General features: G+C 40.5%; 1 protein-coding gene across 4 annotated transcripts; it reads right to left on the reverse strand.

Moving 5' to 3' along the window:
* Positions 1-10394: 10394 nt before the first annotated feature.
* LOC145453241 (uncharacterized) lies at positions 10395-20283 on the reverse strand. 4 transcript variants are annotated; one of them, XM_080331230.1, is made up of 4 exons: positions 20045-20283; positions 13485-13809; positions 12745-12849; positions 10395-10886 (listed from the first exon to the last, which is right to left on the reverse strand). In XM_080331230.1, exons 2-4 carry the CDS (start codon positions 13779-13781, stop codon positions 10752-10754), a joined length of 537 nt encoding a protein of 178 aa, XP_080187356.1. In that variant the 5' UTR covers positions 13782-13809; positions 20045-20283; the 3' UTR covers positions 10395-10751. The 4 variants fall into 4 exon arrangements, with proteins under 4 accessions (XP_080187356.1, XP_080187355.1, XP_080187354.1 ...); XM_080331229.1 differs by lacking the exon at positions 20045-20283 and adding an exon at positions 19747-20021; XM_080331228.1 differs by lacking the exon at positions 20045-20283 and adding an exon at positions 16354-19735.
* Between the last annotated feature and the right edge of the window lie 1903 nt (positions 20284-22186).

Raw genomic sequence — 22186 nt, forward strand, 5'->3', positions numbered from 1 at the left:
TATGTCTGATATATTTTATGCGTAGTGCAATGAATCGATACCCCTAATCCTCAATTGTTGAGTCCCGCAAGCAGTGTACGTAATATATGTATAAACTTGAGAGCTAGTTGTTATTTCGGGCATATTTTGAGGGTACATAAGGCGGGCGAGGCGGTACGATTTAACCTAAATTTATGTTTATCAATTCCACATGCCTCAGAATTGATTACATAGTTGACACAGTCATATCATCAGTATCTGCCCACATGAACCAATAGAAATAAAAACATAGGAACAGAGAGTTTGAAGACGAAACTCAGTATATCGTTTTGAAGTACACTAAAAAGTGCCCTGGAATCGTTGCCATGCTATAAGTGCCTCGCTGTGATCATCGATTTGCATTGGTGGCTCTCATTTGCAAAGGACGTTAGGTATCGGTACTTAATATTATTTGTGCCATATGTCCCATCGACATATCCGGCCAGAAGGCCTATAGCAGTGGTCGGGAACCTTTTTTCACCGAAGAGCCATATTTGTCCTATTTATTCCATCTCAACTTCCAAAGAGCCATACATGTCAAACAACTGTTACGTCACAATCGAAAATTCGTGACGTCATGATAGCACTAATTCGAACTCACTACATGGGATACATGGGTATTTATTCCTCGGAAATAAAGCCCGAAGCGAGAGGTAAGGCACAGACGGGTCAAGCCTCACCACCGATAACGCAATTCATCGTAGTTAGCTTAGGATTTACTATAACTAGGGCGATTTTATTTTTACCTAAAAAACGGAAGATTTTGACCTAAAATATCTAAATTTTGACTTTTTTTGACCTAAAAAAACTGAAATTTGACCAAATTTTGACCTCACGTATGCAAATTAGGTGTTTTCGTACATAATGTTAAAATTGTACTACTTATCTTCATTTCGGGTTGGAACTGTCTGTCCTTACATAGTAGATTGGCCTGAAAGAACGTTTTTGGCTCAAAAACTGACAAATTTTTACATGAAAAAACTAGTATTTTAACGAAATCTGGCCCTATGAAGAATTGAAGTAGTTACATTACGTATGGTGGAATAATTAAAAAATTTTGTAGTACAACGAAAGATACTTTCCTACATTCTCGGGTAGAAAGTGTTTGTTTGTGGTATTCATGGTGTTTGTCAACTACTATGGTCATTTATACCAGGCCGATATTCTTCTTTTTTTTCCGTAACTGCCAACTTATAGCACGGTCCACCTCTAGGCTTTTTTATAAGACACCGCTTACGCGGATGAGGTGGCGAGGAGGAGCCTAGGTGAACCTCCAACATTTGGCTATCGGAATGATGAAGTCGACCTCGGTCGGAATCGAACCCTCTCCCATTGGTGTTGCAGCCGCGGATTATACCACTGCGCTATCTCGGGTAGAAAGTGTCTGTTCTTACTAAGTAGCTTGCCAAGAATGGAGAAAGAACGTTCAACAGCAGCAGTTGTTAGCTGACAACACTGAAGTTGTGTGCACACTGCTTGCTGGTGATGCACCGTGTTGCTTCATTATGACAATGTTGTCTATATCACAATTTTTCAGCTTGCGCTTCTTGATGCAAGAACCATGCAATGCCCAAGCATTCTTGCTTCAGTTAGGATATTGCGGTATGTTGACCATAAAACCATGTCACTATTTGTTTCATTTGACCGTTTATGATTCACAATGAGCAGACGATGGACCGTTTACAACGGTGGGCCTATAAAGTAGGCTACAAGCTGTAAATTATCAAATGCTAAGTTCACAGACAGCGCAAAATCTACGATACAAACGAAATGTAGAGGTCAAAAAATGTTTGATTTTGTAAACAATTTTGACAAATTTTGACCTAACGCTACAATTTTGACCTAATTTTGACTTTTTTTGACATGTCAAATAAAAATCGCCCTAATTATAAGGCTATGGCTATACGGCCGGTTTCGTTGGTTACCAGGGATAGGACTGATAAGTTAAAATATCAGTTTAGGATGTATAATATTGTTCGGGAAACTGGAAATATCAGCACCGCATGCTAAGTTGACCATTTGTTAATGGCGGACATCGCGATCTGTCATAGTATAGATAACTAACCTCCGTAGGTTAGTTATCTATAGTCATAGGTTACAGTAGGTTAGGGTTACGCGGTACTGCTTTTTCTGAGTTTCGTAGTAAACAACCAACGCACAACTGTGACATCACAAGCAGCGTCTGGGTAAGTATATGTTATTGTATAGTAAGTAGTGAATGTATAGTACATGGAATTCGTGAGTGATATTGGCCGCCGCTGAAAACAGGGGGTCCGAGCCCCTAAACCCGAAGATGGCATTGTCTTTACCTCTCAAAGACATGTTTCTACTGCGACAAGAATAATCATTTTGTCCGTGATGAAAATTTACCAACAAGTCGCTGCAAAATTGATCAATTCCGTACAAAAATAAATATTTGGCAAAGAGCCATATCTTATACCCAAAAGAGCCATATGTGGCTCGCGAGCCATAGGTTCCCGACCACTGGCCTATAGTAATGAAATGAACAAATATGGGAAATGTAGCCGGAATGGTCAGCAACGATTTACATCTACAGAGAATTATACTAACTGACAAAACCTTCATCGCCAAGGAAGCATAACATGTAATCATGGAAGGTGAGGTTGAGTAAATATATTTATCATCAGTTCAGTTTTGACAGGTGCTGATTGCAAAGGTTCAGTTCCATCCGATACACTAGCGTTCTATGTACTATCGTGAATATGACTTTCAAGCAAACTGGAATCTGTTTTCAAATGTATGAAGTAGATCTAGTGTAGTGGTTCTCAATCTTTTTGTCTTCCCGAACCCATTTTGGACCGTCACGGATCCCCGTGGACCCCCGAAGTTTTTTTATTTCTAATTTAGCTCAATGATCGTGCAGTCGTCATCTGTCATGTGCAAACGATAACTGTAGGCTAATGATAAACCGCAACAAAATGACTTTTCTTGAAAATTACATCATAGTATTTAGAACTTGGGTGGAATGTTATTATTTCAAAGCGAATTTCACAATTGAATTTCTTGAAATGCGTGGTCAAGAGTGGTATAGTAGATCGGTCGTAATGTGCCTGGGGCTCTTATCGGCCCGCCCGCACACGGCTGCGAAACTCGTGTTCGCACGGTAACCCTTTTGACCCCCCTATCGCTCGCTCGCGGCTATTGTGTCATATGGGTCCTCTCGCACGGTAACGCTTTTCAGTATAGGAATCGCTCGCACGCGGCTTCGAAAACCCGTGTTCGCACGACCACCCTTTTTGACCCCCTATCGCTAGCATGCGGCTATTATGTCTTATGGTCGCAAGGTAACCCTTTTCGGTATACGGATCGCTCGCACGCGGCTTCAACGTTATGTATAGGAATCTCTGATGAAGTGGTGTTAAATATCAAGTATAGAAGGAGTGACGCCATTACTTAGTAGTTTGCTAAATCTAGGAATCACTTGTAAAGTTATATTTGGTAATTAGTTTACTACAGAGTCGGCGTAGACGGTGATTCGAATACCAACAATAGCCGCGCTCACAAACTAACACTTCAAAAAGGTGGCCGCCTCAGGCATATCGATCTATCGCTCAATACACAACCGAAGTTGAATTGTAATTGAATGCGTAAATTTATCACCTCGACATCAAGATTCGAAAACAACTCTAATTCCATGATAAGTACAATAAGTGACGAATAACAGAACCGCCACCGGCGGGACTTGAATACCAGCATATTGTCACTTATTTATACTCTAACCCAGGGGTGGGCAAACTACGGCCCGCGGGCCGCATGCGGCCCGCAACACCGTTCTATGCGGCTCGCGAGATTCTAAAGAAACTTCTTAAAAATATAGATAAAATGCGTACTAAAAATCGAAATAATGCAGGGGCTTGATTAAACTTTTTCTTCGTATATCTCACCACGATAATTGTAAGACAGGGGTTCTGAAACTAGGATGCGCACCCCCTTGGGGGCGTGAAAGCATCTGAAGGGGGCACGAAAATGAGCTCAATTGAAAAAAATTTTCGCGCTTCGCGCGATTATCATCCGCTTTGGGATTATTGCTAAGTATTTAGTCTGAATTTCATATTTAAAAATCCCTCATCCACATTCGTAACCTTCCATGTCGTCAAACTATGTGCGTTAGGTTTACTAGTATCCTGGTTACGTTTTGTGATATGACGATCAGGGGGGGCGCGAAATCGTTCAGCATCATAAGGGAAGGGGGCGTGTCTTAAAAAAGTTTGAGAACCACTGTTCTAAGGTAAACACTTCCTATGTTATTTTCATGTTTAATTTATGGCGCGACAGCCCGATCTCAAGGCCCATGCAGTTTGAAAGGTTTCAACTGCTAAACATCACAGAATTCCTAAGCGAGATTGACATAATTCGGATCACGAATGGGATTTCAGATTGGCCACTCGTTTTAAATATTTCAGTGATGTGCTTATAAAAAACGATTCGTGCGTGTCATGGGTAGATTCGTTCTCTGTATGCGTAGAATCGGGGTAGCATATTTATATTTTATCTACACATAGTACAGAAGCCTGTTTGAAGCTAACATGGGTATGATACTGTCAGCATTGTGTGTCGTGGAACTGAACCAAAAGTGGAATTAGTGAATCTATGAACAGGTCGCTGCTCACAGATTTAAATTTCAATCCTTTTCTAAGAATCGGGACAACCGACTTTCATCTCCATAGTTTTGTCAAATTGGTAATTGAGGTCGACCTGCCCATGAAATCTCGCCACTATGTTTCTGACCCGTGTGTGATATCACCAAAGCAATGTTTGGTTTGTTTTAAATAAGCACATATTATCTCCATGTTCTCACTATATAATCGAATACCAATATTGTGTTTTGATTTATAATCCCAATTTTATATAGTGCGGCCCGCGAATGGATTTAGATTTTGAATGCGGCCCGCGAGCTCAAAAGTTTGCCCACCCCTGCTCTAACCCGTAATCCTTTGCGAAGTAAACTCTTATTCAAAAAGGTGTGAAATAATTTTAAAATCCTACGACCGCTCACAGGATAATGCTTCAGATATAGCGATCCCTGTGATTTGGTGTTACAGACATACCGATCCCTCACAAGGTAATATTTTGCTAATTAGTCTGTCACGGAACCGTAGTAGACGGTGTTTCGTTTTCACACCCTCGGAATAGTGGTCGACTTTAGTTGCGTGATAAGAATCATGAGAATATTCAATCAACGTGTTAATTTGTCAACTTGAATTGAAACTTACTACACAACTCAAGTTGATTCGTATCTGAATGTTTTAATTCATCGGTACAGCCCTATTATATTCCTTTGAGAAATCCTTTTAACGCGATCTGTTGAATCGAACTTAACCTGAATATTACTGACGCCAACATTCAGCCGCATCGGATTATTCGCACATTCCGCGCCGCTGTTTTCACACATATATAGTGTAACATATTAGCATATATACCTAGGGCCGTAACTGCACTTCGTGAGCCCCCCCCCCCCCCGCAACGTTGGTCTTAGGCCCGCATAGACTGATAACCGAACCCCAGACCCCCTCAGGCTCTTCGCTGTTTACCACTACTCAACGTCTACATTTGTTGTCCGTGCGGTTGGTCAGCTTCTCTGCTCTAATCGCGGCTAGCGCGAGAAATTTTAATAATTACTTAATAAATCAGTCAATATGATTGGCAACTGCGTATGGATCGCTATCAATTTTGATCCTCTCTCTTCTCACGTAATCAGATTTACCTTTAGAGCTGAGTGAGGTGTGTTTCAAAAGGTAGTACCCCTCAATAATAATTAAACATATCCTGATGTATACCCGTTGGCAGGAAAGAAACAGCACTTCGTCAGCCCCCCAAACAACTCAGGTCCTGGGCTACCTTAGGGTGGTAAACCGTCCCCTATCACGTTGTTCGTTTTTGTCACGATATTATGGTTGTAGCTTTCTGTCTAGTGAGCCAGGGCGAAGCGCGAAAATTTTCGATAATTCATCATAAAATCGGTCAATAATATCGGAAAATGCATATCTATTGCTATCAATTTCTTGTCCTCTCTACTCACGTAATAAGATTTTTTGCCGGTAAAGCTGAGTGAGGTGTCTTTGCAACTGTAGAGCCCGTAAATAATACCTCTTCGGGCGGGCGAACTCGTTGGTATGACTCCGTTACATGATGTTCTTTCGTGACCTCCTGTCTGCTATTTTTAAAAAATATAGAATCGCCCGAACGTGCCAAACTAAAAGACACGATTTGAAATTGGTATTTCGTCACTGGTATATAATTTTTCCATGCGGAATGGGATATTTCTTGTGAGGTTCAGATTGACAAGACAGTAGGGATGGTGTGAACTTGAGGTTCACGTTCGCGTTCTGTGTGTGAACCTCGGAAATTTAGAGGTTCGCGTTCACAACAGAACCTTGGTAGGTTCTGCACTGTGAACCTTTTTCATATATTACAATTTTCACTTCATTATGACATTTTGGTTCGAATTTATTGCATTTCAACTGCGGGCCACTCTATGCATGACACTGACAGCATGAAAAACACAAAACGAGGATGCACCTTGACAGTCTCAGAGATTCTAGTTGCTTTATTAAAAAAGTTTGCTCGAAATATCCAGCCTTCCGTTTGTTAATATTTAGTGACTCTCTGCTGTGAGCTTGAACCGCAATCACACAACAGCACGAGCGACATGCAGTACACGTAGAGAGCGAATGATGCTTATTCAACCAATAAATGAGACTGATATCGTTTTTTGAAGTAACAAACCTAGCAGGCGTACGGGGTCAATCTTGACTTCATATGTTTACTGTATCATTAAAACCAAATCCGTGCGATTGAGGTGTTGGCTACAGCTGTATAATTGTTAATTAGCAATATGACGTCACGTGACGTCATGAGGTTCACGTTCGCGTTCACACAGAACCTTTCAAAAAGGTTCGCGTTCACACGAACCTGAACCTTTCAGAGGTTCACACCATCCCTACAAGACAGGAATATTCGGAGCCAGTCATTCAGGCGTATATGGACAATTAAACCTATATGTATTTGTATCAGAGTTGGATCAATTACATTATTTCAGTTCAATTACAATTGCAATTACAATTACTTTCATGCATGTTTCAATCACATTACAATTACAATTACAATTGCTGCTGTTGAACATGTAATATAATAATCACAAATTCAACCGTGCTCCTTGACAACCGTAGCGTCGTAATTAACAACAATTCAAGTATTCATGTTTCATTCATGATATGCAAATACCCGTCAATTAATAAAAAGAAAAAACGTTTTCGAACTATTCCAGTATGCAGTATGTCGCTGAAAAAGTATTATTATATATGCACGTGTTGGATTTGCGTATATAGTATATAATTAAAGAAATAATATTATTTTTATCGAGGGACGTAGGAATTAGGATGAGGAGTAAAAACAAAACCGTGCTTTGTCAGATAAGACGTTGTATAATATCCAGTGGTCTGGTTAGTTAGCCAGACGAAGTAACGATGCAGCATCGTGATCTGAAATCGTATTGTAGATTGCCAACCCACGGATAGATGCGCAAAATGTGAGTCACGGATGAATGCACCGACAACATTACTGCTGAGCCGGCTAAAAGCAGCAAACTTTGTAGTCCTAGAGCTGGCGATCCAAGCGTCCAAATTTGATTCATCTGGTCTTTATCGTAAGCTATTGATGCACTAATTCCGAAAATACAAATTAAAATCTCGTCAGGGCAATGTAACTGCTCCAAAATAGCCGTTTAAGGCCGACTGTTCTGAAAAGTGAGAGCGCTGCAGCAGCATGACCACAACAATGACCAATTACGCCCAGCGATTGTACAGAACAATGCCGATTCCCAGACTTTCACGACTATTTTGGGATGGTACCATTGCCTGGAAATATACTTTTATTGCGGAATCAGTGCGACACTAGCTTTCGATTAGGACCATACATATCAAATTTCGACGCTTGGATCGCCAGAAATGGACTATCAATTCTGCTGCTTTCAGCCGGCTCAGCAGTTCGCTTCTCGGCGTATTCAATCGTGAGTCACGTGTTGCGAATCCATCCGTTGGTTAGTTATCTAATAATTGTATACAATGGCAGCCGAGGCCAGCATAGCAGTAAAAATATAAAATTTCACCCGCAAGGGCGCAGTCAAGGGCTTCCGCGAATGGATCCACCAAATTCTTTGTCGAAATTTAAAGAGAATGCATTATAAGTCAATTATTTTATGTTGTGCTTGTCAGGTCTCAATAGCAATTTAATGTAATTGAAATTGTAATTGAGCAAAATTTTTGTCAAATTACAATTACAATTACAATTACACAAAGTAAAAATACTTCAATTACAATTACATTACAATTACATTGAAAAATGTAATTAATTACCTCCAGCTCAATTACAAATTACAATTGATCCAACTCTGATTTGTATATATAGAACGAAATTTTTGATCAGCATAAGGGCAGTCATTTTCGGCCAAGGTTTTCACGCTGCCGATCGCTCAGGCACACTTCTTTGAGTCGCATGTTACATGGCCTAAAATGTGGAGCGTCGTGGTGCGGTAATGGCCAACGCCGATATGCCCATTTCCATAAATCGTTCGTACTTTTTCTTGAGGGAAGAGTACCAAATAATCAAGATATCTGCAGACTTAAAATCGTGCCTCGCGCGAAATTTTACTTTAAAAAGTTGCATAAAAGTTTTCGAAAAATACATTTGCTAATTCACGAAACGATTTTGGGCCACCTTCGACCTCTCCCCTCCCCCAACTGGGGGGTTTGGGGTGCGGCAGTGGCGGCCCTGCTCATTCCTTCTTCTGTTAGGTTGAGCACCATTGAACAGAATTATGCTTTCTTCGTTAGTTGTAAGTACCTTTATTTCAACCGTTTATTACATTTTAGTAATATTTAAAACGGCTGTCATTGCAAAAACCTTGAATTCAAATAAAAATACCATCTTGCAGCAATCTACAACATGCATGACCAATTAGGCTACCACAAAACTTAAGTTCTTTTTATACAGTAATGACCAAAGCTTGCATAATTGATGAAGAAAAAACTTGACCTAATTGAAAAAAATGGTTGCATTTTCCCAGTTTAGCGCAAAAAATTGATTCAAAAACAGTTAAAACATCTTTCACCCTTGAAAAACAATTTTCAAACGCAGCGCGGTGTAATATATTAATTTTCCTCACTTTCAACAGTTTCTGGGAGTATTTTCAAGTATCAGTACTGATAGATGAGTAAGAAGAATAGTGTTATATCTTTACTATTCTTCAGAATTACAATGAAATGCCTGTCTTCATAGACGAAGTCTCGAGTCATATAGGACTTGGCTCGAGTCATGCGCAATGACTCAAGTATACAAGTCGAGTCAATGCACAAATTGACATGAGTCAAGTCGTGACATGAGTCTCCAAAAAAAACGCGACTCGAGTCATTACAACCCTGATATAACAGTGATTCCCAAACTGTGTGCCCCCACAGATCTTCAGGTGTGCCGCGAATATTTTCTTATTTTTGGAAAAAAAATGTAATTCTTTGAAATGAAGTATGCAGGCGAGCGTATGCGACTTGAAAGTGGTCTAACTGCTCCATAGCTGATAAATCAGCACAGGTGAGCTTTACAATGTAACCAATAATGAAGTTACTGAGGAGTTGGGAAATTGACACTTAATAATGGGGTTGATATGTGTCGAAGAAAGTCTTTAATTGGTTTCACGTTCCCAATGAATGAATTCATACCATCTTATTTGCATGGAATATACAACACAACACAGCTGCACCGTCAGAATACTCACCGGAATTGGAATCGCCTTCCATAATTCTTATTACTAATTCATTATATTGCACCTGGAAATGAATAAAACCTGTGATATCTCTCACGGAACTTCATCTTTTATGCCTAAATCTTTAATGGTGATAACTTGAAATGCGTCCATACGTATGCATCCCTACAGACTCATACCAACGGCGATTGTCTCGATTGATCCCTGCTGCCGCGACGCCTCGATCGACTCATATTGTACTCATTCATTTTTCAAAATGCAATGACTCGAATCATCTGCCTCATACTTTAAAAATTCGAATTGACTTGACGTGACTTGACTACTCGATTCGCGTCCAAAATTCAAGTTGCTTTCTTCAACGTTTATTGAGGCTTTCGCAGGCCGCATGCGGCCAACGGGCCGTAGTTGGCCCACCGCTGGTGTAAACTATATAATCAATTCTGAGCCACGTGGAAGTGATAAACATAAATTTAGGTTAGATCTTACCTCCTCGCCCCCCTTATATATACCTTTAAAATATGGCTGAAATACCAGATTTCTCCGAGGTTTATGCGGGTTTTGCGGGACTCACCAATTGCTGATTTGTGATATCGACTCATTACACTACGTATAATATATTTCGGACATGTAAAAAACTAGAAGACGTATCATTAAACATCCAGAATAAATCGCAATACACTATATTTGCAATATTTACTGATAGGCCTACATAAAAACAGAATTACGGATTGATGACTTTAAACATAGTAGTATTACCACACAACATGCGATAGAGACCATATACGTTCGAATTCTTATCTATGATATCAGGCGACCAACGATATATGTCGCCGTCGCACCGTTACTTCTTCAGAAAAAACTGAATTTCGAATCGGGGCACTTGCATGCGGCGATGTGAAATAAATCGCGAATACGAATCTATTGATATTTGATTGGTTCATTATCTTCGCTGATTTCACCTAGCCAGGCCCAACGCAGCAGATGTTCCAATAATGATGACACCCAACACCACCGCCGCGACGTTGAGAGATCTTGCTGTATGTGCTTTCAAAAACGCCCTTTCTGGATCGACATACTTCAATTTGTGTGCCTGGAAACCAGAGCTTTGTTTTTGAGATATATCGTTGCTGGTAACATCATGCAAGATTCATCTTAGATTCGTTGGAAACGGCCAATGCTTGCACCGTATTCGAAGGGACATTGGTCGGGCAGCCTATCATTAATGAGCCATGTTCCATGAACGTGCTAAAATAGGTGGCTGAATGCGGGAACAATCAGCCTACTGTACGTCCCGACCGCGCGCGTGCTTGTTTATCTTCGTTTTTTTCGAGACATAAATCTTTACTGAAATAACCTCAGAGTGCGAGATCAGCAATTAAGACAAGATAATAATATTGACGTCAGTAGGTATTTGTGTTTAGCTTAATCTCTAAAATATGCTGTTATGATGTTGTGGAAATGAAATATATTAATATATTATTAATAATATTATACTAGTGAATCACAGCATCATTTCTGTAATTTCGATTCTTCATTTTCAATCATCTCTACCTCTGCTCTGTAACCCTTGCCAATTCTTCATCTGCTGCAATTCTGTAATCTGACTTCTCCGTGTATTGCATAGGAGTAACAATTTGAATGTATTACTGAAAATTTACTCCAATCTCGCCATTTTCCTTTGGGGGCAGGTTGCTCCCCGGATTATGTGTGTATCTACCAGTTTTACTGTGAATAAAGAATATTATTAATATTAATATATTAATCTCATACTACAGTGGTTCTCATGCCCAGCCGCCTCATGTTGCGCTAGCACCGGGACACTATGACGACACAGGAGAATGATGGTGTAGCAGTATTCCAATATCGTTATAATAGGATGAGATTTTTTCAGTACTAATGAAATCAAATTGAAGCCTTGTGGAAAAATTGATACACTCAATATCGTATGTTGGAGTTGAAAAAAAATCAAATACTTTTCGTCATTCCAACAGGAATGGTTCAAGTGTAGTGTTGTAACTCACAGCCAAACATACACGTTGGAAAATATTAATTGTACTGTTTGCACTTCACGAATGTTGTCATAAGGAGCTTGTTGCAACCAGTGGTGGCCCTACGAGTGAGGGGGGCTGGGCGAGACTTCCGGGGGGTGGCTGTAAGTATTATATGTAATCGCAGCTTCTGGAGGTTCCGCCCCCAGACTCCCCCGCCCTCCAGATGTTATCAGCTTAATATTGGTGCGCCATATGTAACGATAGTACGTGATGATTATATGACACTATAACACGGCTCGGAAGTAGGCAGGACTGTTAAGTTGCTCTAGCTCCTGAGCCTTCTTTTATCATACTTCGTCAAATTATAAAAGAAGGGAACTAGTTACCTATAGCTTATGCCTTCATGTTGAAGATGCATGGCATGTAGCGTGAAATAATAGAATGGCTTTAAACCTGCTGCAGGCTAAATAGACCCACACTAATATGGAAAGCTATCGGCTGACATTAGTAATGACCCAGCACATCACGCGAAGGTTTGAACCAGGCGCTGGATTATGTCATATCTATTTTTGCATGGTTGCAAGGATAGAATACATCAAAACTAAGTAGGCCCACTTCTACCGCATGCAGAGACTTGATGATTATCGGGATATCGAACTTTTCTAACAATTGTATATTTTTTATGATTGACCGAAGAAGGAGTCCTTCGACCAGGGGACCCCCGGGCGACCGCCCACCTCGCCCACCCTAAAAGCTACCACTGGGTGCAACACTCCGCTATACGTCTCCAATAATTTCAATAAAGTTATTTATCTAGTGATCAGCAGCTGCTGTTCGCGATTCGTCTGGTAAAAGCAAACTTGAACTCGGCCTGTTAGTCGGTGATCGATTTTTTTAAACTTCGGTATGAAGCGAAATATAGATAAATTCCAATTTTTGTCCATGCATGTATATTACCTCACTAGCAAACAGCATTGCAGCTAAACCAAGACAGAGGCAGCAGCAGGCTGCGGTGAACATGGAGAATCCCCTTTGATCTGGCACATGCAATGGCGGGTGAACCTGGAAGAAACGAAGACAATATAAATGTCTATTATTTAGGCATAATCTGCATGCAGGCTGGCAAGAGGCGCATCGCGCTGGTTTTCACCTATCGAATACCGTTGACATTTTGAAAGCATTGGATATATACTGTATATCCGTTGATGCATTGTTCACAAGTGCTGTCCACGGGCGTTGAAGTTGTAGTATCACATCCACGATATATGGTGTTAAAATTAACCTCTAAACCGAATTTCCAATCAAAATATAAAGTACGGTGATTGACTAAACAATGGCTAACAGTACGTTACAGAGAGTATATTTAAATAATGTTAATATGAATATGTTATTTATTTGTATGTTGAAGTTCTATGTCTCCTACACTTATCGACCTATATTTTATTCACAGCGAATTCGGAATGTGTTTTCGATGAATATAGAGTATATTTATAAGCACGCACGGCACCGTTGTCCTGTTAGCAAAAAACTGCTACGACATTGCGTGCGATATGGTCCAATTTGTCAAATTAATTATATGCTTCTATAGTTTCATGCTACACCGTTAGAATACTAACCACGTAAGCATCGTCAGTCTCTATATTTCTATATATAGCCTGCCCATACCACATATCGCTCTACGTATTAGTTCGACTCACCTGTTCAAGATACTGAGTCGGCTGGGTAATTACTACAACTGGATGCGTGGAATACGGCGAAGGCGCATAATTACGGGGGTAAATTGTCGAGTCCGCTGGATTCTGCGCCCGGTTTTTGAAAGTTTCCGCATATGGATATACTGGTTGAATGATCGGGGGATTTTGCGAGGTCGTTGGTATGGATACACAGTGTACATATGATGGAGGTTCACAGGGCATTGGCTGATTTGAACACGGTTGTTCGTGCTTTTGATTGAAATCGTCCGCTTTTTGCATTGTGTCGTTTCCATCTGCCATCGTCAGTTATAGAGCACGGATGATATATCTATAAAAGTATCTTCATATATCAATGAAATTGATCCGTTTCTTCAATGTTAGTAGATGTTACTGCCGTTTGCCTGGAATAGATAAATGTCATCCATCGGATTCGGTCCAATTCCAATAAGCATTTCAGACATAAAAGAGTTGATGGTAAAGTGGAGTTTTGGAGTGAGTCCACTTTATACACTCTACACCGATAATGATCGTAGCTCCCAGCCGATACATTTTAATGGCAACTCTATCTCCGACTCCTGCAGTACTACTTAGTAGGGATGGTGTGAGCCTCTGGAAGGTTCAAGTTCGTGTGAACGCGAACCTTTTTGAAAGGTTCTGTGTGAACGCGAACATGAACCTCTCGACGTCACATGACGTAATATTGCTAATTTCATCCCTGCATTTTAGTGAAATGATATACACAATTCTGAAGTACATACTGACTTTTTAAACGTCGCCTAATGTTTCAACTGGAGCAATCGAATGATATAATAATCCCATTAAATCAATATCTTACGTCGCTTTACCAACAAGTTAGACGACGACTTGCGAGGGAATATAACCATCTAGGCCAGAGCGGACAATGTATTGTGTGTCTGAGTGTTGTCACGTTGATATTGAGCAAACTTTAAAACGGGTTTTACCCCATCAATAAGTTACACAGCAGTAGCCGAATTTGGTTTTTATGATACAATAAACATATGAAATCAATATGTACCCCGTACCCTTGCCAGATTTTTTACATCAGACAACGATATCAATCTCATTAATTGGTTGATTAAGCATCATTCGGTGACTACCTGCAAGCATATAGTGGCCCACAGTTGAAATCAGGGCTTTGTAGCCGGAGCCGGAGCCAGAGCCCCGGAGCCGTGCATTTTTAACGGAGCTGGAGCCGGAGCCGGAGCTCCACATATAATTCAGCCGGAGCCGGAGCCGGAGCTGGAGCCAGTTATTTGAGGGGTAGCTCCGGCTCCAACGTGTTTCATAAGTCGCTATTATATATGAAACTACCAGATCTGCTGAGTTCACATAATTCAACATAATGCCTTCGTGAAATTAAGAATCTTTACCTCTTTGGCGCTACCTTTTCCAACTATAACCATGTTCCAGGGGATTTAACAGCAGAACAGTCGTATGTTAAATGTTCAATTTTCATACATGAATGCCGAACCTCGGTATGCGAAATATGCCTGTGAATATTGTGGGTATTCGGCATACCCGCAATTTCATCATCAGCACACCTTGTTGTCCAATTGTATACGGTTCGAAAAGAATGATCACTATGTATTTTCGTTGCACATGTAGATATGACGAGCGCGAGCCGAGAAATTCCATCTCATCGTTGCTATGAATCGGATGAGCAAGTACTCGTTTTATCGTGATAGTTCTTTAATTGGGCCGCGAAATTGAACAGTCTTATTGAGTATGCAATTATGCATGCTAATTGGAATTCATTACTGCGCAGTGCGCATCATCGTCATTCACTCCAGTAAGGATTGCCGAGCGTAAATAGGGTATGCCAGAAGAGTAGCCCAAAACCACGTGGTATTTTATGTTGGAGACAAATTACTGATTTGATACGCGATTTCCAATTTGTAGGCTAATCACCTGTTTCGCAGACTTGTTAATGTGCAATGTGCAATGTGCATACTGCATAGTTTTATTCGTTATGGGCATGGCGCAATGTGCATGTCACAGTGTTTATTTCGATTATTCGATTCGTTTCAACGGGAATATATTATATTCCGATAAACTTGATCGACACCGGATGGACTGGTAACGAGTGCACCAATATCGAACGTCAAGCCATTGGCAATTTGGTACAAATCGAATTTCTATTGATCACGTCGTTAAATCTGCCCATATTGCTCTTACTACAGTTACAGTTGAATAATAATCGCACATTTAAAGATTGAATTGAGCTGTATGGCTTAATGTTAACGAGTACAGGGCCAGTGTTAAAACGCCGCATCGGAATTTTAATGCTGTACACATCAATGGCACATTGGCACGATGGCACCTTCGGCGCGAAAGGTCATGGATTGAACCGACTACGTTAATTACAATAATAACAATATCGTGAGAACAAGCGTTTCGGACTCGAACCAAGCACTTTGTCTTGCTACCTTGCTCATTGCTCATTACCACCAGTCGTAGGTTACTGTGGCTATACTATGAATTGGGGATGGTGAGAACGTGACGTTTACGTTCTCGTTCTGTGTGTGAACCTCGGAAATTTAGAGGGTCACGTTCACAAACGAACCTTCGTAGGTTCTGGGCTGTGAACCTTTTTCATATATTACAAATTGTCACATCATAACAACATTGGCTGAAATTATTTGCTTTTCAACTTCGAGCCACCATGCATGACGCTACCAACATATAAAAATCAACACTAATCGAGCATGCACCTCGCCAATCTCAAATATTTTACTTGCTTTGATACACTATAGTTTGCTCGAAATACCAGCTTTCCGTTCGTGAATATTTAGTGACTCTATACTTTGAGCATGACCCGCAGTCACACAACATAAAGTTTGAAATACGCTACCTGTAGATAATCAGCGAATCATCCTTCTCATTCCACCAATCAATGAAGTCAATATGAAGCATACATCGCTGTCTACTATAAAAAATTTAACAAGCGTATGTGATCGTGATCGATCATTATTTGATATGTTTATTGTATCATAAAAATCAAATGTGGTCGTTTAATCGGGGTTTTGGCCACTGTATAACGTGTTAATGGAGTAATATCGGAAGCAAGTATACAATCCCGTTTTACACTAAGCTCAGTATCAATATATCAATAGTCAGACGTGTCAGACATTGTCCGGTCTGGCACAGATCTATAAGGCGTAAGCTTGTATTCCCTTGCAAGAGCTCGTCGAAATTGTTGGCAAAGCGACGGAAGATATTGATTTTATGGAATTTATCTGGTGACTTTTAAAAAAGGCAGCATGTACTTCAACATTGTGGCATAATATGGCCTCAGTCATCGCTGTACATTAATATATCACTTCACTGAATTTGCAATTCGGCGTCACGTAACGTCATAAATAGGCCTACACGATCACGTTCACACAGAACTTTCCAAAAAGATTCGCGTTCACACGAACCTGAAACAATCTGAGGTTCATATGATCCCTACTATGAATACATTGCGCCGCACGAAAACACCTGAGTACAGCTATACTTGGCCATCCACAAAATCAGGGCCGATCGTCAGCCTAATTGCCGAAAACGGTAGTCTTGGGCCTCGCAAAGCGATAAACCAAACTTCTAGCTAGGAGGCATCACACCTAGAACCCACAGTTGGTTGGTTGTTTTCGCCAGGACTTGCGAACACATTCAAGCTACTGAGTATATGCAGATAGTTTTCTATAGGCAATTCATGTCTGAATCGGTCAATAAAATTGTTGATATCATATATATTGCTGTAAATTTGTATACTATCAGAACTATTAGATTAGAGTTGATTGAGGTGTAGTGTTGGAAAATTTAGGGCACGTAATAGATATTAATTAAACATATTCATTGCATGTCAACATTTCGTCACCTACTGTCTGTTATATTGTGACTAGACATTGAAATCACATAAGCGTACTAAACTAAAGGACGCACACGATTCCAAATGGGTATTTCTTCACCGGCAAATAATTTTACTCTGGGCTTTGTCATTTGTGCTGAGGGGCACAGATTGCCAGGACAGTGAGATTAGGTGCAAGCCATTATGGAGCCTATCGACAATTATACATATATATATATCGAAGTTATCGGCCAGGGTAGTCCTTTTCATTCAAGGTTATCCCACCGGTGAGTTTATCGCACACTTTCCGGATTCCTATGTTAGCCTAAACTTCATTATGTGACGGTGCGTCCCTTCACAAAAGGTATGAATCGAAAACGAATGATCGCGCTAACTGCGTGGATTAGTGAGTCAGCTCGTATGAGTCCTTGCCGCTCATATTTCGTCAAATGACACGGGTTGAACTTCAAGTCAAATCGGACATGCTCCCATACCTAATATGTTACTTCACGACGTTCTAGAAGTGTTTAAAATTTGATATTTGACATTTATTTTATTTTATCAATGGACAAGCCTTCAACATATTGTATCTTCAAATTTTGTTATAAAATTGCAAAATACCTCGCGGACCGGCGGTTGAGAACCACTGCCATAGGCTACCCCCAGATACGGGATTTCCGATGACTCCTTAAAACCGTCTTTCAAGTATGCCACGCTGTACACATTAACTTTATGCACGCAAGGCTCGGTGGTTATGACGCAACTTGCCATACTTTTTTGTTATTCGTCTCTTATAATAATACAAAAAAACTTTGCCTTTTCCAAGCCAGATCATCTCTTTTTTCCCAAAACTTATCGATTTTATATTTCGACCTTACCACTTTTCCTCACCACTTCATTACAGTGTTATGTTGCAAAATTCCATTTCAAAATTGTATAACTACCATTCAATGCATGTAACTGTCATTTTGTATTGTCGCTAATCACGCCTCTATGAAGGGGGAGATGTGGAGCTCTGACTCCATCTCTCTCCTATATGTTATGGTATATTGCTATATCACGTGACTTATCGCTGGGATATGACCTAGCGCAGCGGTTCTCAACCTTTTTGGACATGCGCCTCCCTTGGGGATGGTCGAAAATATTGCGCCCCCTGACCCCCCTACACTTTTCGTCATGTCAAAAAGAGAACATCATCTAATACAGAGGTAGGCAACCTTTTTGCTAATAACGGCCCATTTCGATTACTTATGTATAGCCTGAGGCCGCATTCCAGGGCATAGCCGTAATGAACTAACTGGACGCGAAATACCTATGTTAATTTGTCCATATCCGTTGCCGGTGAACTACGGAGTCCGGACGATTACACTTTTAACAAAAAATTTTGTTGTAGGTACCGAAATCGCGAGTCGCAATGTTATGAATGGATGCTGGGATTGCATATTGTCGCGCCCGGCGCAAAAATTTTTCAGATTCACGAATGAATTCCCTAATTAATAGTAGCCGTATCACATATTATTATCAAATATTTATCCTCTCTTAGCCCATGTCATCAGATACACCGGTAGGGTTCATTGAGAGAGTGCTTTTGAAAATTTAGGGGAAGTTATAAATGATAATGCATCTTCGGGTGGGCCAAATGTTATTAGTAACTTGGTTGCATGCTGTTATTTCTTGACCCCCGATCAGGATACTCGATTGTATCGGCAGTGAAAATATATTAAAATCGCCCAAATGTACCATCAACAAATTTCTTTCGTGCGGAACGCACGATTCCGATTCCGGCTAAAAGTGAGAAGTGCGCTACTATATTAAAATCGAAAAATTAGGTTATGTTGAATTGCGGCGAGTGTGAAGAAAATTTCAAGATTAATTGAAATCTCTCAAAAATTATGGAGTGAATTCATAATTTCAATTTGCATGTCGACGGATGCCAACACATTCTAATTGAATTAGGTGTCGACGGCCGCACAAATTCCCATCTACAGCAACAGGTTGTCCTTCCCTGATCTAATAGTATACATATGGTATGTCTTACGCCAAGTTTGAATCCGCATTCCAGTTGTTGAGTCTTTAACATTTCTGACAAATTTCCCCAAACTTGTTGAAAATAGCAAAAAAAAAACATTGAACAGGACATCAAATTATTTCAAGGTAGGTTGCACTGAGAAATCCTAATGCTGGTAGTGACTACAGAAAGCACGACATCGTTCTGTACTGAAATGCTAAATTCGATCGGTTTTGGAATTGAATAAATTGTGTTTATTTGGGGTAGCTTAATTGATGGCAAAACCGGGCAACTTGTGTTGCATCTAAATCTGTCTTAGGCGGTGCAGTTCGCCAATTATTAACAACAGCTACCCAGCGCATGGAACTTTAGGCTACTGCAAAGCTATGAAGTAATGAATGACTTACACGTGGGAATCGCTCCAAATTTGCAAAGAATATCAAAAATTTGCTCAAATGAAGTTGAAATCAGCCTATACTCCGTTGAGCGCGAATGCTGGAGTTAGAATTTGGCGAGATTTCTTGAATACGAAACAAATTTCATCTTTAACAATTGTCTTCTCAGAATGATTGTGAAGCACATTTTTAGTCAAAATTTATACAGACGTTGTTAATTTCTCGCACCCCCCAGGTCGAGAACCCCTGACCAAGCGCGTATCGAATAATTGACTCAGATTAAGAGGAGACTCATGTACGCTGTACTTACTGCTTAAACTATTCGAATTACCATCCATCGTACAATATGTCTGGAAAAGGCAATATTGCCGTCTATTGAACTGCCAGTCAAGAACTACACAGTACACAGGATTTTCGTGTCAGCTAATGCGGAGTGCCAGTTAAGTATAAACTGTAAGCAGGTATCCGTAGACCACGGACTTTCCGTTTACTATAACAGACTAACGGACGGCTACGGCTACATCTGTCGCAACTTGCAGTAATGTAACAATAACTGTCGATTTCTGATTTCAGGCGATGGATGCTGGTAAAACGAGAGTATGGTATCGATCTCTCGTCAATACCAATGCTACATATGTTTCTGTTGAGGTATTTGCGGTATGATGACGCATTAAATCGTGAAGCTATAAATCATTCGTCAGTACTGGGAGGCACGACTTACTTTATAATTATGCTACATGTTATTGTTCATGCATGTAGAAACCAGGTCAACGCTCGTTACATGAAAGATGACGAATTATAAAAATGAGCAATATTTGGAGAAAAGAAAAGTCCTCGTCAAAAGCGTGGTGCCATATACGTATTGTCACAATGTCATTGGAAATTTCAATACCACTGTGCAGAATATTGACGGCTGCTGAAACTGCTACCTCGAAATCAGACAATTTACAATCGCAAATTGCTTATTTGTGGTGATCATACAATTTAGCATGTAGGCCGTATGCGTGGGACATTCACCGGACATTCCTCGCCGACACACGCATTGTATCACGCTCAATATCCCGCTTACTTTGACTAACGTACGGACTATTACGCAATTATTTACCCGGTCGTCCAGTGCAGTGGTTCTCAACCGCCGGTCCGCGACGACTTTCCTGCCGGTCCTCCAGGTAGTTTGCAATTTTACACCTTAATTTCAAGATGCAATATGTTCAAGGCCTATCCATTAATAAAAATAAATCAAAGATCAAATTTTAAACTGATTCAGAACTTCGTGAGGTAACATTACGTCTGGAAAGCTGTTTGATTTGATTTGATGTTCAAGCCGTGTCATTTGACGACATGCGAGCGAGTGCGAGCTGACACGCTAAACCGCGCAGTTTGCACGATCATTCGTTTTCGATTCATTCATATTATGCAGGACCGTAACTGCTGCACCCCATACCCCCCAATTGAGGGTGGCGGAGCTTGAAGGAGGCTCAAAATTATTTTATGAACGAACATAAATTGTCGAGTATTCTTTTAACCTTTATTTAACTTTTTTCAAATGTTTTTTTCGCTCCTAGTACGATTTGCCGTCGCCAAATGTCTTGATTATTGGGTGCCCATCCCCAAAGAAATACGCATGATTTATTATAACGGGCATTTTGCCGTCATCCACGACTGCGCCGCGACTCACCAACACATAATGAAGTTTAGGCTAACATTGGACACCAAAAAGTGTGCCAAAAACTCGGCGGCGAGAAATCCTTGGCCGTAAAGGACTGGCCTTTGTTGACGGAAAACATCGATGCATAAATATCTAAATGTTCATGCTCATAGACGCCTAAATGGCGGGCGCCAACTCTCGCTGGCTTGGCAATCTGTACCCCACAGGTCAAATGCCATCCCATAAAGAAAAATTATTTGCCAGTGAACAAATACCAATTTTGAATCGTGTGCCTTTATTAGGATATTACGCTTGGGCGATCTCAATATCTATGCACTATTTAACATACACTAGGTCACGAAATAATGACGGACCCTGTCCGAGAGGACCCCTCACCCAGCTCAACCGGAAAAATTGATAATTCTGAGAGGATAAACATTTATAACAATTTATATGCAATTACCAATATTATTGACCGATTCAGTAATGAATTATTGAATATTGTCGCGGTTCGCGCGATTAGGCTACATAAACTCTTTGCCTACACTGAGTAGAATGCATGTGCTCACAATTCACAATTACAGGTGAAAACATCCGTCCAACTGTGGTTAGGGACGAGATCAACGTTTTTTTGGGGGGCTGGGCTGACGAAATGCTCTATCGGCGCTGATTTTATGGATAGGCAGGTATAACTGTTGCCAGGTGCTTTCGTGCCGTAGGTTATATTGTAATCGTAGTAGCCTACGTTTGGTGGTAGTAGGTAATGAGCAAGGTAGCACGACAAGGGGCTTGGTTCTACTCCAA

Source organism: Botryllus schlosseri, chromosome 13 (genome assembly GCF_051294905.1).
Source record: "Botryllus schlosseri isolate E-star chromosome 13, Bs_hap1, whole genome shotgun sequence".
Lineage (NCBI taxonomy): Eukaryota > Metazoa > Chordata > Ascidiacea > Stolidobranchia > Styelidae > Botryllus > Botryllus schlosseri.

Excerpts from the sequence above, each read along its gene's own strand:
- LOC145453241 (XM_080331230.1), bottom strand. The coding sequence starts at position 13,781 with ATGGCAGATGGAAACGACACAATGCAAAAAGCGGACGATTTCAATCAA. Across the intron at positions 12,850-13,484 it reads CGACTCAGTATCTTGAACAG|GTTCACCCGCCATTGCATGT; the intron begins GTGAGTCGAACT and ends CGTTTCTTCCAG. Across the intron at positions 10,887-12,744 it reads CAATGCTGTTTGCTAGTGAG|GCACACAAATTGAAGTATGT; the intron begins GTAATATACATG and ends TCTGGTTTCCAG.